Source organism: Scyliorhinus canicula, chromosome 14, assembly GCF_902713615.1.
Source record: "Scyliorhinus canicula chromosome 14, sScyCan1.1, whole genome shotgun sequence".
NCBI classification, from domain to species: domain Eukaryota; kingdom Metazoa; phylum Chordata; class Chondrichthyes; order Carcharhiniformes; family Scyliorhinidae; genus Scyliorhinus; species Scyliorhinus canicula.
Window position 1 is genome coordinate 157,508,647 of NC_052159.1, and position 17,095 is coordinate 157,525,741.

General features: G+C 41.9%; 1 protein-coding gene across 1 annotated transcript in view; it reads left to right on the plus strand.

The window, feature by feature from the left end:
- The window catches only part of si:ch73-390b10.2 (Golgi pH regulator), a 54,551-nt gene that overhangs the window by 14,936 nt on the left and 22,520 nt on the right, over window positions 1-17,095 (plus strand). Inside the window, exons 6-7 of the mRNA XM_038817885.1 lie at window positions 625-745; window positions 4,340-4,420. Coding sequence (XP_038673813.1) covers window positions 625-745; window positions 4,340-4,420 — 202 coding nt within the window. The remainder of the gene's footprint in view (window positions 1-624; window positions 746-4,339; window positions 4,421-17,095) is intronic.

Sequence of the window (17,095 nt, forward strand, 5' to 3'; positions counted from 1 at the left end):
GAGACTTGCCCTGTATTCTATGGGGTTTAGAAGAATGACAGGTCCACAATTCTTACAGGACTCGACAGGGTAGATGCAGGAACAATGTTTTCCATGGCTGGGGATTTAGAACCAGGGGATACAGTCTCGGAATAAGCGGCAGGTCATTTAGGAGGAATTTCTCAATCAGAGTGGATAGAGGGGAACCAGTAGATGTGTTGTATTTGGGCTTCCAGAAGGCATTGGTCAAGGTTAAGTCATAATCTTTAAGGGTCTTGACAGGGTAAATGCTGAGAGAACGTCCCCCCTCATGGGAGAGTGGAGGACCAGAGGGCAAATTTAAGAGTGAGATGAGGAGGAATTTCTTCTCCAGAGGGTTGTGAGTCTTTGGATAGTAAATACCTGTCCTCTTCCAATACATCAGTGTATTTTCCTACTCCGTCAAAATGATCATATTTTTAAAACCATTCTGACATTTTTCTAGTCGGTTTATTTGGCTTTTCTAGGGTTATCCAGACTGATTGTAAAATCTGTATCGCAGATTGATTTCCAATTTCTAGTGATGTAGCATTTTTATTTTCGAAACCTGGCATCATTAACATGCAAATCCATTTGTGTTTGATTTCTTTGCCTTCTCTCCATCAGGTATTCTATCAATCGAACAATTGATCAGCAGAGTTGGGGTCATTGGTGTCACATTAATGGCACTGTTGTCAGGTTTTGGTGCAGTAAATTGTCCGTATACCTACATGTCATACTTTCTGAGGTGAGGAAGCTGATGATTCACAACTGTAAAAAGCCCTGTGTACCCTCAAACCCACCTATTATTATTTTCTGAATTGTTTGTTGTGTGTATCCACTTTCACTTTTAATATCATTGCTTCACGTTCAATTTCAGGCCTTGTGCTTTCTTTCTTGTTTGATAATGAATGCTCCCATCTCCACCAAAGGTGCGTTCAAGCAACCTTGGCGAGCTGCGGTAGTGCATCTTGTAGATGGTACACACACCTGCCACTGTGCACTGATGGTGGAGGGAGTGAATGGTTAAGGTGGTGGTGGATGGGATGTCGATCAAGGGGTTGCCCTGCCCTGAATGCTTCTTGAGTGTTGTTGGAGCCGCACTCATCCAGGCAAGTGGAGAGTATTCCATCACACTCGTGACTTGTGCCTTGTAGATGACGGGCAGCATTTCAAGAGTCGCGAGATGAGTTATATGGTACATTAGATTCTTTTGTGTTGGATGGGGTTGTTACCTGGCACTTGTGTTGCGTGAATGACTTGCAACTTGTCAGCCCAAGCCTGAATGTTGTCCATGTCTTGCTATATGTGGTCGGGATGCTTCAGAAACTGAGGAGCTATGACTGGAAATGAATACTGTCAATGAGCAGTGAGCATCCTCCGTCCTGACCGTATAATGCAGGAAAAGCATCAATGAAGCAACTAAAGATGGTTAGGCTAAAAACACTACACTGAGAATCTCTTGGAGCGATGTCCTGGAGCCCAGATGATTGACCTTCAACAACCACAATCAAGTTTCTTTGTGCTAGTATGATTCCAATCACAGGAGAGCTTTCCCCTCGAGTCCATTGACTCCAAATTTGCTCGGGATTCTTGATGCCACATTCACTCCCTCCACCACTTGCACATGGTGACAGCAGTGTTTACCATCTACAAGATGCACAGCAGGAACTCACCAAGGCTCCTTATGCAGCACCTTCCAAACCCACAACCACTACCATCTAGAAATACAAGGGCAGCAGATGCATGGAATTTCCCCTCCAAGCCACTCACCATCCTGACTTGGAAATATATGGCTGTTCCTTCACTGCTGGTAGGTCAAAATCCTGGAACTCCCTAACAGCACTGTGCGTGTACCTACACCGCCTTGATTGGAGTGGTTCAAGAAGGCTGCTCACCACCACCTTCTCAAGGGCAATTGGGGATGAACAATAATTCTGGTCTAACCAGTGAAGCCCACATCCCATTAATGAATAAGAAAGAAAATTTGGCCAAATTCTGCCTCGATATCAAGGGCAGTCACTCGTCTCTGTGTGAACAGGATTGGTCTCCCTGTCAATTAACTCTTATCTACACCATCCGCTGCACTTTGACAATACCGCCCTTACCTCTGCTCACACCACCTGGAGGTGTAAGGATCCTTCCTGTTTATTCCCTTATTTCCCCTTTCTTTTATTTTTGCCGTTACATTTTTGATCCATGGGTGATTAATGGGCATCTCATTTTAAGGCAAGCAGCCTGTATCTTTAATTCAAGCAGGAAGAATCCAAACAGAAGCTGAAGACTTGCCGCCTCCAAAGAGGGAGATGGGGTTGGGACTCGTTTTGATTGATTGGCTGGTGGCCAATGGATTGGTCCAAAAGGCTGTGCTCTGCCCTCTAACAGGTGGTGATTAGATCTGATCCCACTGGGATGTTTTTCAGAGTCCCGAAGTTTGAGTTTGGTTTCAGTTTTGATTCACGGTGAAGGGATCCAGCTAATTCTATCCAAAAAGATCCAGCTGACTCTCCCCAGAAAGATCCAGCTAACTCTCCAGAAAGTCTCTGGGGGCTGCTTTCCTGGGACTGCAGAGACCGGAAGACAAACCACAACTGAAAGCAAAGTTTGTTGTGAAGTAAGATGCCTCTCCAGGGACGTTGAGAATAATGCATTTTTAAACTACAGACTGCCTGAATGAATGAACCTACAAGGGGATCATTACAGGCTATAAAACAAAGACTTTAATCTGCAAGCTTACTGTGAAGAAAAGTGCTAAAACCATCATCTAGAACAAAGACTCTTTCTTCCCTCCATTTCTGATTTTTACCCCTTTCCACCCCTCTGTGGTTGTCTATCTTGTGTGTGTGGGTATTGGGTGGGACGGTTAAAGTGGATATTAGGTATTAGCTTGTTGTTAACCAGTTGTATTTATTGGATATTTCATGATAGTTCTTATTATAAATAAACTGTAATTGCGTTTACATTTACAAAGCTGGCGACTGATTATTAGGCGCCAAGGGCCAAAGGTTCTGGGTATTTTTATAAGAATTATTGGTTAACCCACTTGTGTTGTGACTCCAGGGCAGGTGGGCCTGGGATTGACCATTCACTAGCCCAGGGTGTTGTGATAGAGGGACAAGAGTAGCAATGTCATGGGAGCCCACTGGTTCTAGGTTCCTCGTCAAGCCGCACAGCACTCTGACATGGTCTGATATTGCTGTGCCTTCAGGGTTACTTTTCACTGTTGCAGCCTTTACAGATTAAATCATTAGGAATCAACTGACTTGTCAGGAGCTTTGAACCGTTTACACATTACTCTCAGTGAAAGGACCAATGAGAATGTTAAACCTTCTTCAGTCAGCTGTAACTGAGCTTTTTATCGCATATCAAGTCACATTTAGTGCTGAATGTCCAAACTAGGCTGAAAAGCGGACGTCAGTGTTCTTGGGGCCTGATAATTCTTTGTGGGCATCTTTTTTTGAGGTCAATTGTGAGGGCTGTTTGTTCAGTGCTGATCGCAAAAGCTGGGCTAATAACCTTCATGACATTTGGACACTAACTCCCATTAAATAGCCCTGGGTTGGCTATTATTTTCTTGAGTTTAAAATGTGATGTTTGAGTAAATCAGTGAGGGACAAAGAGCAGTGCGTAAACAGAAGAGGGGGCGCAGAGGGACTAAGACCGACTGAAAGAGGGAGCAGAAAGAATAGAAGTGTAAATGGAAAGGAACTAAGGCTTGTAGACACAGAGTTGAGCAGTGAGAACGTTTGCTTGCTGGAGTGTTTATTTTTACATCCGTAATGTAGCTGACGTCCGGCTGCCTCTTTTAAATGTAATTTGCTTTTCTTTTTATATCCAGCAATCTTTATATTATAAGGGCCAGTAATCAGAGGAAAATAATTAAAATCATGAGCTAAAGAACCGGGATAAATGAGAATTTTTTTTTTTTTTTTTTACAAAGTGGGTTGTCATCTGGATTGCTCTGTCTGAACGGGTCGTGGAAGCAGGTTCAACAATAAGTTTCAAAAACAAATTGAATAAATACTTGAAAAGGAACTGTTTGCAGTGCTCAGGAAAAGAGCTGGTGCAGTGGGATTAGATGAATACATATTTGAATGATTCGCATGAGGGACCAAGTGGCCTCTGGATTGCAAATATTTTTTAAAAACCTGCTCTGTGGACCATACTGAAGATCCCATGGAGCAGTGTAATTTCAAAACGTGCAGCCTCAACCCATGTACCCTCTCTTCTACAGTCATGGGTTCTTCCACTGTGTGGGATGAAGCACGTTGACAGCTATTTAAATCGACTTTGATATGTATCTAATTTTCTAACGTGCCTTTCCTTTTGTCCGTAAATCAAGAAATGTGACCGACAGTGACATCCTTGCACTGGAGAGGCGTTTGCTGCAGACGATGGATATGATCGTCAGCAAGAAGAAGAGGTAGGAGCTGTCAGCCGGGTGAACACCAGCAGCTTTTATTTGCAGCAGAACCTCAAGGGAAGTAACCAAGTTCTGTTTGAAAGATCCATGCATTTCAACAATACAACAGCAACCTGCATTTATATAGCACCTTTAACATAGTAGCGACTCACAAGGCATTTAACAGACGGTACCAAACATACTGAACCACAAGGAGACACTAGGGCAGGTGACCAAAAGCGTGGTCACTGAGCTCGGTTTCAGGAATGTCTTAAAAGGAGAGAGAGGTTTAAGGAGGGAATTCCAGAAAGCTGAGGGCATTTTTGTTTACTGCCCTCCTAACTGTCCTGTACTCTCCATAAAGCTGAGCTCAGACTGATTCAATCAAAAGGAATAGGCAGTATAAGCAGGATACTGTTCTAAACTTTCTCTCGGCTAATAGCAAAATCAGCCACTGGATTTACACTCTTTCCAATTTTCTTGTCAATCAAGTGAGGTTCCCCTTCCAAGCCTCACACCATGCTGACTTGGAACTATATTGCCGTTCCTGCACTGCTTATGGATCAAAACCCTGGAACCCCTTTCCTGCCACGTATAGGCTGCTGAAAAAGCAGCTCACCACCACCTGCTTGAGGGCATTTAGGGACGAGCAATAAATGCTGATCCTGTCAGCGATGCCCACATCCTGTGAATGAATTATTCTGGAAGAATTTCCATGATTCTTCCAACATTCCTGCCAGTAAATAAAAGCTACTACAGAAATTCATAATGCTGTTGAACATGCATTGTGATCACATAGACAGTCCGGTTATATTCCTGTTGACCAAGAGCAATTTCTAATAATCTGTTTCTATATGGTCTCCTTTAAATTTGAAGCTGTCTGTTATCTGTTAATTTGAATTTGATAGCGCAAAATAAAATGCCATTGCATTCAAGCTGCTTAATTAGAAATACGAATGGGCAAAAATGAATAAGCAGGGGGAGAGTGTATTCAGTGTTTAATAAAACATTGCAGCCCCGAACTCACCTAGGGTATCTCCTCAAAATAGTGATGACGAGTATACCCATCGTAAGCCACATGGGGCCAGTTGGAAATCTGGATATTGACAACTGTGTTTTTGATAAGGAGCTGAACAATGAGTAGTTGGGTCTATGGTCTCAGTAGACATAGACATAGAACATACAGTGCAGAAGGAGGCCATTTGGCCCATCGAGTCTGCACTGACCCACTTAAGCCCATCCTTTCACCCTATCCCCCTAACCCAATAACTCCTCCAACCTTTTCTTTTGGACACTAACCTGGACGTCTTTGGACTGTGGGAGGAAAACGGAGCACCCGGAGGAAACCCACGCAGACATGGGGAGAACGTGCAGACTCCGCACAGACAGTGGCCCAGCGGGGAATTGAACCTGGGACCCTGGCGTTGTAAAGCCACAGTGCTAACCACTATGCTACCGTGTTGCCTCAGTACTCATGTTTGCACAACATCTTCAGGAGAACTTGACACCTTTTTATGAATTTGTTGGTAAAATAGTAATAGGTTGTTGTGAGAGCTTTACCATCTTGGTTACTGAACGGAGGAGATATTTGTCAAGCAAATGCACCCATGTGAAGCACGTTTACCTGTGTTGTGTATAAGACATTTGGAACTAAAATTAGTGTATGCGGCATAAACGGTGTTGCTATAATAATGTGTGGGGCTCGATGGTGATTTCTATACTACATGTCTCCAGAGAAAGCAAGCACCTTGAAATCTCCCATGAGCAGATCCATAAATATTTAAAATAAGTTCAGTTTGTATTTTACTCCTGTGATATTATACAAAGTGTCCCTTGTTATAAATGAATATCATCATACATGGCAGCAATGTGCAAGAATGACAGCAGTGACCTTTGGGTAGATGTATATCTTGCTGTGCATCTGTATTGACTGAAGTGATTGAATCCACTTGAATGATTGATCCATGAAAGCACTGACGTTGCATCTAGCTCCAACTTAGTTTGCAGATACTGGGTGAGTTCACCTTAATTTTCACAAGCATTTCCCTCACTGAGCTGGCAAATGAGATTAAGGGATAGGTCAATAGGGGATATTTCAGAATACACAGAATAGATACATTCCAACAAGAAAGAAAAATTCCAAGGACCGACCACGTGGCTAAATCAAAAAGTTAAACATAGTATCAAACTTTAAAAAACGCATAATTGCACAAAGGTGTGTGGCAGATCAGAATGTTGGACAGAATATCTAAAAAAAAATGCAAAGAATGACAAAAGTATGATAGGAAAAAGAGTATGCAAGCTAGCTAGATATGGAAAGACAGAGTTTCTATAGATATTTAAAAAAGAAGAGATAACAAAGTAAGCATTGATCCAATACGAAGCGGGTCTGTGAATTAATAATGGAAAATAAGGAGATGGCAGATGACTTGAACAGGAATTTTACATCGGTCTTCATTATAGTAACACCCCAGAAACAGCTGTAAATCAGGAGGGAGGAACTCAAGAAAATGACACTCTTCAAGGAAGAGGTACTGAGAAACCTATTGGAGTTACGGGCTGACAAATCTGTGGGGTTCTGATGGACTTCATCCTAGATACTGAAAATAATTGGCTAATAAATAATTGGCCAGTGAAATAGTATTTGCATTTGTTTTAATTTTCTACAATTCCTTCGATTTGGGGAAGGTTCCGTTAGATTTGAAAATAGTGAATGCCACTCCTTTATTCAAAGAGGGAGGGAGGAAGCAGGAAACTTACAGTCCAATAAGCTTTAACATCTGTCGTGTTGGAACATTTTACAAGCCATAATTGAAGACGTTATAGCAGGACACATGGATAAATGCACGGCGATCAGGCAGAGGCAACATGGTTTTGTGAAAGGGAAATTGTGCTAAACCAATTTATTGGAGTTCTTTGAAGAAATAATGTGTGCTGTGGATGAAGGAGGATGTACTACATTTAGAGTTCCAGAAGGCATTTGATCAGGTGCCACATCAAAAGTTATTGTGGAAAATGAAAGCTCATTGTGTAGGGGTAACATTGGGATGGATAGAAGATTGGCTGATTAACAGGAAATAGAGAATAGGGATATATAGGAAATTTTTCTTGTTGGTAAGATGTAATGAGTGGTGTTCCACAGGGGTGGGCTAACTGTTTACAGATTATATAAATAATTTGGATGAAGGGATTGAAGATATGGTTGATAAATTTGATGGTGACATAAAGGGAGGTAGGAAAGTAAGTTGTGAAGAGGGCATAAGGAAACCACAAAAGGACATAGTTAGACTAAAGAAAGTGGGCAAAGATGTGGCAATGGTCCAGTGTGGCAGGAAGAATTTAAAAAAGGCTAAATGGTGAGAGATTACAGAGCTCTGAGATGCAGCGGGATCTGGGTGCCCTGGTGCATGAATCACAAAAGGTTTGAATGCCGGTCCAGCGAGAAATTAGGAAAACTATTAGAATGTTATAATTTATTACGAGGGAATTGAATACAAAAGTGGGGAAGTTTTGCTTCAGTTGGACAGGACATTGGTGAGACCACATCTGAAGTGCTGTGCACAGTATGGGCACCTTATTTAAGGAAGGATGTAAATGTGTTTGAAGCAATCAAGAGAAGTTTACTAGACTAATAGCTGAAATGAGGAGGTTATCTTATGCGGAAAGGTTGGATAGGCTGGGCTTGTCTCTGCTGGAGTATGGAAGAGTGAGAGGCAACTTGATTGAAGCATCCTGAGGGTGGATGCGGAGAGGATGTTTCTTCTTGTCAAAGAATCTAGAACTAGGGGGTCACTGTTTAACAATGAAGGGGATCATCCATTTTAAACAGAGAAATCTTTTCTTTGAGGGTAGTGAGTCTCTGGAACTCTCTTCCTTAAAAGGCGGTGGAAGTAGAATCTTTGAACATTTTTAAGGCAAAGCTAGATAGATTCTTGATTAACATGGAGGTGAAAGGGTACTGGGGGTCGGCAGGAATGTGAAGCTGAGGTTACAATCCAATCAGCCAATGATCTTATTGAACGGGGTAGCAGGCTCGAAGGGCCAAATGCCCTCCTGCTCCTAATTTGTCTTAGTTTCTGAATATTCAGGTGACAGTAACAAATAGCTGCCATACTATTGACCTCCAGTGGGTGGCATGAACAGGCTATTGAAAGCATCCACTCAAGATAAACTTTATAGGCACAGAAGTCAGCCATTTGGCCCATCAAAGTTGTTTCATCATTCAATTCCATGGCAGATCTGACCCTCAAGCTCATTTTCACACAATTTAACATCCCTTACATATGAATATAAGAATTAGGAACAGGAATCAGTCATGTTTTTGCCTGCTTCATCCAATAGAAATCTTAATTTCAGTATTGATTTTATACAATCCCCAGAATATTAGAGGAGGGAAATTCCGGATTTCCATAACTCCTTGTGTAAGGGTTGTGTTGATTTGAAGATTATGCTCTTATTTTATGGATTCTCCCACCAGAAGAAACAATTTGCCTATATCTGCCCTGTTATATCCTTTTTATTATTTTAAATACGTCATTTAGATCACTCCTCGACCTTCTAAGCGGAAGGGAACACGAACTGAGCTTCAGGTTCATCCTATTGATCATGGCCAATCCACCTAAGCTGCACATTTTTGGACTGTGGGAGGAAACCAGAGCACCCGTAGGAAACCCACGCAGACACGGGGAGAAAGTCACCCAAAGCAGGAATTGAACCCGGGTTCCTGCCGCTGTAAGGCAGGAGTGCTAACCGCCGTGCCGCCCCAGTGAGGTTTGGTTTTGTCAATTGTGCCAATACAAATAAGGATGCAAAGCCCACGTGTGTTATATGCAGGGAAGTACTGGCAAAAAAGAAGTTTCAGATTTTGAAAAAGAAGTGGTGGGTGACAAATTCCTTTTGAGATTGAGACCCCAGAAACATTTATTAACTTACAGCTAATGAAAAGTCTACATTGCTGTACCTGCCCTGTGACAGCTAATTAAAAACATGCCAAAGGTGTCAGCATTCTGGAGTAGCATCTCCCAGGAGTATCCAGTGCTGAATAAAACATGCATTTTGTTGCTGTTGCCCTTCACGACGACCTACATGTGCAAGGTTGGATTTTCCATTTTCACACAAAGGTGATGATGGCACAAAGGAGCTGGCTGTTGTCTGCATCTGATTAGGCGCATTGCGTTTCCTCTCTGAACCTGATTCAAGTAAAATCGTAATGACCAAGTAGACTCCTCTTTGCATTAAAGGTAAGCGAACATGTATGGCAAAGATTAGCCGGCAGGGGTCCCAAATGTCAGAAGCGTGGATCCCAAAGGTCGGCCGTTTAGCAAAAGTGTGTCCCGGGGGAAAAAAAGGTTTGAAAAACATTGAAGTAAACAACAACCAGCTTTACTGACTTGGCGTTTAGCAGTTCCAATACAGTACGAAGCTCAGTCCCAACCTGATGCTTATACAAACCAGGGTACCGGACATACTTAGAAAAGTCAATTAATAGAATGAGTGACTTGCATTAATACTACACCTTTTGTGAGCTCATGACAGCTAAAAGCAGCCAAACACCTCAAATCTCGCAAGGTCATTAGGGAGGTAAATAGGTGTAGTCGCTACTGTGATGTAGGAAACGTGACAATCAATTTGCTCACAGCAAGGTGCCACAAACAGCAATGTGATAATGACCAGGTCACCATTTAATTGAAGGACCAATATTATCCTGGACACTGGGAGTTATTCTTGTTGGGATCAAATGACACTAGGAAAACTCTCCTACTCTTTTCGAAAGTTTCATAATTCTGGTGCATTTTTTGCTCCTTGTATACAGGTTTTTTTTCAAATGACCTACAACCCCTTTGTGCTGTTCTCATTATGGAACTTCTTGTGCACATTGTTGTGGTCATTTTCTTTAACATACGGTAAATTTCTCATTTCTGTTCTAATATTCTCAACAATATGCATAATATTGCCATAGGATAATATATAATTTTTGACGGGATGTGGTTTATCTGCATTGCAACTAGAGTCTGAAAGTTTTTCACCATTTTACTGTGCAATTTAAAGTTCTCAGGAAGTGCACATTCTCGGATGACTGCGGTTTATGGTGCTTACCTTGTAACGTAAGTCTGTGACCTACATTACTGGTTCACGTAGATTAGCTGCACAAAAGGCTTACTACTGCAGCACAAATGTAACTATTCTAATCAAACAAAAAACATTGCAAACCCCTTCAAACGCTCTGAAGCCAGAAAGGGTGGAAAGCAAACTGATGAAGTTCAAAGGGAGAACGCAGATAACAAACAATGGGAGGAAAAGCTGTGAGAATGTTTTAAGACAACAAGATCAGGACAGTTGATGCAAAAGCTGAAATTTTCAGTTTCAATGACTAAAGGAAGACTGTCTAAAGTACCGTGTCGCTCCAGAGTGTGATTTGCAGCACTTTTCACAAATATGTTTTTTTACAACAAGTGAGGAAATACCAAGTTTGAAAACATGGATTTTAAGTTTTGCACTGCACACTGGTTAGTCAAGAGAGAGCCGGTGAGTTGATCATGCATTTAAATCCTGCACTTCACCACCTCAATATGTTCCAATTAAAGTAAACTAAATTGATTAGGTAGAATAAATAAATAGAGGTCTGCTCATTGGATAATACAGCGCAGAAGGAGGCTGTTCATCCCATCATGCCTGTGCCAGCTCGCTGTAAGAGCTCTCAATTAGCCTTAGTTGCCCTTTCCCCACAGTGAAAGACATTTTTCCCTTTTCATGTATTTATTCAATTCCCTTTTTAATTTCCCCTTCAGGCTTCGCAGATCATGGTAACACCCCACATTTTTAAAAATCATTTTCATTTCCTCCTTTGGCTCGCTTGCAAATTGCCTTCATCCTGTGCACTCGAGTTAGCGACCCTTCTGCCAGTAGAAATAGTTTATCCTTATTTATTCGTTCATAACCCTGCATTATTTCGAACGCATACATCAAATCTCCCCCACATCTCAACCACAAGGAAAAACAGTGCCAGTGTCTGCAGACTCTCCAAATACTGTGTTCATTTTTAAAAGAAATAATGGTGGAAAAATTCCTCATTCAATAAATTTATGTAATATTTAATAGATCTGGAAGAGGTAGTTTTGCCTCTTTGGAATGGTGCTGCCATTTGTAGGAGATTGCCCGACACTGCTTCCTTTTATAGATAGCAGTGGAGAGGTAAACGCAGGTTTTTGCAGCTCACCAAAGCTGAAGATTAATTTGTTTCAGGCTAACTAGCGAGTGGAATTTTCCAGTCTTGGGAGGTGAGGAGAGTAATGGGTCAGAATAGCTGAGGATGTTATTGAAAGGTCAGTGTTCAAATGCTTCAAAGAGAAAGAAAAACATTGAGCAAAGAGCAGCCAGACTAATGCTGAAAAATTGGTAGCTGACTTTCTGTTGATTAGAATACTGGATTTGGATCACAATCCAATTTGTCTGAAAGCAGACATTTCTGACACCAGAGGACCTTTTAAACATCTACATTAGTTTCAGTCTTCTGATCCATTATTTAAAATTAAAAATAAATTGAATTACTCAATAATTTGGAGTAAGCAGTCGCATTGCCAGCCATGCCTCTGTAGTAGCACAATTGTTTCTGAGTCGCTAGGTTGTGTGTTCAAGGCCCACACCAGTGACCTGAGCACAAAATCCAGGCTGACCCTCCCAGTACCAGTATTGAGTGAGCACTGTACAGTGAGAGGTGTCATTTTTCAGAAGAGCTAGTAAGCCTGAGAGTCCTATCTGTCCCCTCAGATGGATTTAAGAGATCCTCTAGCCTCTATTGTGAACGAGAGCAGTGGAGTTCTCACTGGTGTCGTAGGCAATATTTTATCCCTCAATCAATGTCATTATTTCATTGCTGTTTGTGGGAGCTTGCTGTGCAAAGATTAGCTGCAGCGTTTCCCCACATTAAAACAGTGACTATACTCCCTAAAATTACTTATTCCCGTGAATCATTTGGACACCGTGATGTTGTGAAAAGTTTGATGCAATTCTTTCTTTGAAGTATGATAGATGTGTGGGGGGAAAAGATTGAATACTTTGAATTAAAAGAACTATTATGTTGAATTTTATTGCGCAATCAGATAGTTCAATGGACAGGGAAATCCCAAAGTACCCAAATTTCTTTTAAAATATTTTCATAATATACCATTGGAATTTCCCACCTCCCTCTATATACACACACACACACACACACACACACAGACAGACACACACTTGTGCAAACTCTTGCGCGTGCAAAGCCCCGTACTTATAAACCCTCACGTGTCCAAACTCTCGCACGTGCAGACCCCTGTCTGAATTGTGTAGCTCAATGTACCTGGCCTGTTTAAGAAACTGCCCAATACACCATTAACAGGAGGAGACCAAGCACGCCTTAAGTATGCTCCCCAAGGGCAGCACGGTGGCCTAGTGGTTAGCACCGCAGCCTCACGGCGCTGAGGTCCCAGGTTCGATTCCGGCTCTGGGTCACTGTCCGTGTGGAGTTTGCACATTCTCCCCGTGTTTGCATGGGTTTCGCCCCCACAACCCAAAGATGTGCAGGGTAGGTGGATTGGCCACGCTAAATTGCCCCTTAATTGGAAACAAAAATGAATTGGGTAATCTAAATTTATTTTTTAAAAGTATGCTTCCATTATTCATTCAGATGGTAGATGATCTGTATGCTATCTTCCTGCCTTGGCACCATACCCCTTAAACCCTAGGCCCATGACCCAAGGTATATCTCACTACGAGCTTTCCAGATGCTGTTGCATCACACATTTGAAAGCTGCATTTAGTGATAATGTTTGGGACTTGGACTTGTGATACATGGCTCTTGCAGGTTTTAAACGGCCGTAAACTTTTTCATTTTGTTCCCTTCTTTGTGCCATGCTTAATAGTATAGTAGGAGGCCATTTGACCCCTTAATGCCTGTGCTAGCTTTTTGAGAGAGTTATCCAATTAGTTTCATAGCCAAAAGAGAAAATGCTGGAAACTCTCAGCAGGTCTGGCAGCATCTGCAAAGAGAGAAAAGAGCTAACGTTTCAAATCCAGATGACTCTTTGTCAAAGCTGGCTCATGGCCTTGTCGGTTATCCAGCAGTTTTTTCCTTTTTAAATATTTATCCAATTCCCTTCTGAAAATTATCATTGCAACTGCTTCCCCCCCATCTTCCAGGCAATGCATTCTGGATCACAACTCAGTTTTTTTTTAATTCTCCTCGTTTCACTTTTAGTTCTAATCTGTGTCCCTCCGGTTACTGACCCTTCTGCCAATTGAAATAGTTTCTCCTCATTTACTCTATCAAAACCTTCAAAATGTTGAACACCTCTTTTGAAATTCCCCTCGACCTTTTCTGTTCCCAGGAGAGCATTCAAATTGGTCTCGCCACAAAACTAAAGTCCCTCCTCCCTGGTATCATTCTGATGACTTTAAATCCATCCTGAAGGGTGGCTCTGAGAATTGGGGGCACTGCTCCAGCTGAGACCTGACCAAAGTTTGAGAAAGTTTTAGCGTGACTTCCTTACTTTTATACTCTGTGCCTCTTATTTATAAATCCCTAAGTCCAGGTCATTAATATCTGTACAATTCTATTGTTGTGGGTTGGCCTTTACCACGTTATCCAAGGAGCTGTTCTAAAGTGAAGCTCTACAATGTGTGTTAGCAGGCTCTTCAACTGTGACTTCATGCCCTTTCCTAGCCTCACATGAACTAGGGCACCGTCTAGCAAAACAGGTGTTAGTGGTAGGGATATGAGCTGATTTTCCTCTGGCTCAATGATCATTTATAGCACCCATTCAATAGTTGCCCCAGCAAGTTTAACTAATTCCAAAATTAATGGGAATGGATCCTTGGGTCAGATAGTCCATATAAAGACTTACATTTGTATAGCATCTTTCATGATATCAGACTCTCACCTCACAAAAGTGCTTTACAGCACATGAAGTGCCTTTGAAGTGTGGTCACTGCTCTAATGTAGGAAAATAAAGGTACTTTTAAGGGATTTCTATTTGTATTGGTAAACATTACAAATAAGGTATAGTTTTAAGTGGGTTTACTTTAATGTTTCTGTGCCTGGAAGGGTAAAACCTATAGTTAGATTCATGTTAGACAAAGGTGTTTATGTGTGAGGGGTTGGCTAGAAAAAGTTTGTTTTAGAAGGATAAAGAGGGAACATCTCTCTCGGCCTTGCTAGAGTAACAGTCATACTATGGAATAATGGTTAAGAAAACAGATGCCGGAAATCTAAAGTCCAGCTAGTTAAGGAAACGAGAGAAATAAAGAGAGGTTTCCAAGAAGTCTGGAATTAACATATCAGGGAGAACCAGGATAGATTTTTTTTTTAAATTCATTTACGGAATTTGGGCATCGCTGGTTAGGCCAGAATTTATTGCCCATCCTTAGTTGCCCTTCAGAAGGTGGTGGTGAGTTGCCTTCTTGAACTGCTGCACTCCCTGAGATGTAGGTACACCCACAGTGCTATTTGAGAGGGAGTTCCAGGATTTTGACCCAGCCACAGGGAAGGAACAGTAATATATTTCCAAATCAGGGTGGTGAATGACTTGGAGTGGATCCTTCAGGTGGTGGGGTTCCCTGGTATTTGCTGCTCTTGTCCTTCTAAATGGTGGTGGTTGTAGGTTTGGAAGGTGCTGTCTGAGGAGCCTTGGTGAGTTCCTGCATTCATCTTGTAGATGGTACACACGCCTGCAACTGTCCGTCAGTGGTGGAGGGATTAAATGTTTGTGGAAGGAGTATGTTGATGTAACACAGATTACTGTTCAGTAAAGTCACAGAGTTGAAAACACATTGGATCGTGAGAGGCCAGAAAGATGTCTGCTAAGAATTGTGAGAAATTACTACAGTTTGGAGACAATTATTTGAAATAATTGTGGATATCTGTGGCTGGACGTCGGAGTTTGTGTAAACTCCTTTAAGACAAAGGAAGCCCGAAGGAAGAGGTGTAAAACCTGAAAGTGAAACCTTGGTGGAAGCAGTGAAGGGAAGCATAATTTAAAAGAAGATTTGAAAGTGTGACGTTTTGAAAGTGGCATTTGAAATCACTCGTGGAAACTGGTGAATCACGGTATAAGAGTCATCTGGGGGGATTTCGAGGAGAAATCCACAGAGATCCACTTGGGTTTGTGTCTTACCACAGCATCTTATGTGCTTAAAAGAGACTTTGTGCGTTAATGAAACCATTGTCGTTTAAGATGTACTTTGTAATCATGTTGATCTTTAAATCTGTGTATTTGTTAAGCGAAGAGGGGAGTAAAGGAGTATTGTATAATCCAATTTTTTATAAGTTTAATAGTTTTTTTTTATTGTTAAAAACAAATTAGCAGTCCTGTGACTCTGTTCCTTCATATTTTATTAAACAAAGTAAAAATTACAGTCCCTTGAGCGAGGGTTGCATTCTGGGATCGTAACAACATGTGGCAGCCAATTTATGCACAGCAAGCCTATATAAACAGCAATGTGATAACGACCAGATAACTTATATAATGATGTTGGTTGAAGGATAAATATTGGCTCCTGGAAACCCGAGAGTGCTCACATGCTCTTCCCCCAATAGTACCAAGATATCCTTTACTTCCACCTGTCAGGTCAGATGAATTAAAGTTTCATCTGAAAAACTGTGCAGCATTCTATCAGTAATACACTGGAGTGTCAGCCTGGAGTGTCAGGGCGGGATTGGAACACAGAATCTTCAGACTCAGGTGGGAGTACAACCACTCACTGACTGACTGACACACAACCGGGCGTTGGTAAGCAAGCCATTCTTCTAGGATTTATCTTTATTGAAAAATGGTGATGGAGGAAGGATAGGGCAGCACGGTGGCGAAGTGGTTAGCACTGCAGCCTGACAGCGCCGAGGCCCCAGTTTCGTTCCCGGCACTGGGTCACTGTCCGTGTGGAGTTTGCACATTCTCCCTGTGTCTGCGTGGGTTTCGTCCCCACAACCCAAAGATGTGCAGGGTAGGTGGATTGGCCACGTTAATTGCCCCTTAATTGGAAAAAACGAATTTGGTACTCAAAATCTGACATCGGTGGCAACATGTAAGCAAAAAAATGTTTGCAAAATTACCTTCAAAGTGATAGTTTGAGACTAATTAATATTTCCCGATTATCAATCATTTGTTTAAAGTGCATCAGTGTCAACTTCTGGAAGGATGGGATGTCTATCCTGATCCTCAGCACCCTAATAATAACCCGAAGTTACAGAAACAGTATTAGTATTGTGATGGCTTTGTGCACGGATGAGTGAAGTGTCCAATCCTGTTGCTCTGCCCTCATGAGGCCAGGCTCGGTGTTTCAGCTGGTTTTTGTCTGCCTCGCCAGTTTTGTATGTCAATGTAGTACATAGAACATGGGATATAATAACACAGCTTGCTTTAAACCCTCTCCTTTTACTGAACTATTTAGTCAGCGTGCCATTGGACAATCTTTGTTTCGAAACCTGCAGTGAAGGAACCAATTAACTATTAGCTTCACAAGTCAAATGCACTTTAAAAAGGTTTTGCTGCCGAAGGAGTGTAAATTTTTTTTTTTTTTTTAAATCGCTTATTGTCACGAGTAGGCTTCAATGAAGTTACTGTGAAAAGCCCCTAGTCGCCACATTCCGGCGCCTGTCCGGGGAGGCTGGTACGGGAATCGAACCGTGCTGCTGGCCTGCTTGGTCTGCTTTAAAAGCCAGCGATT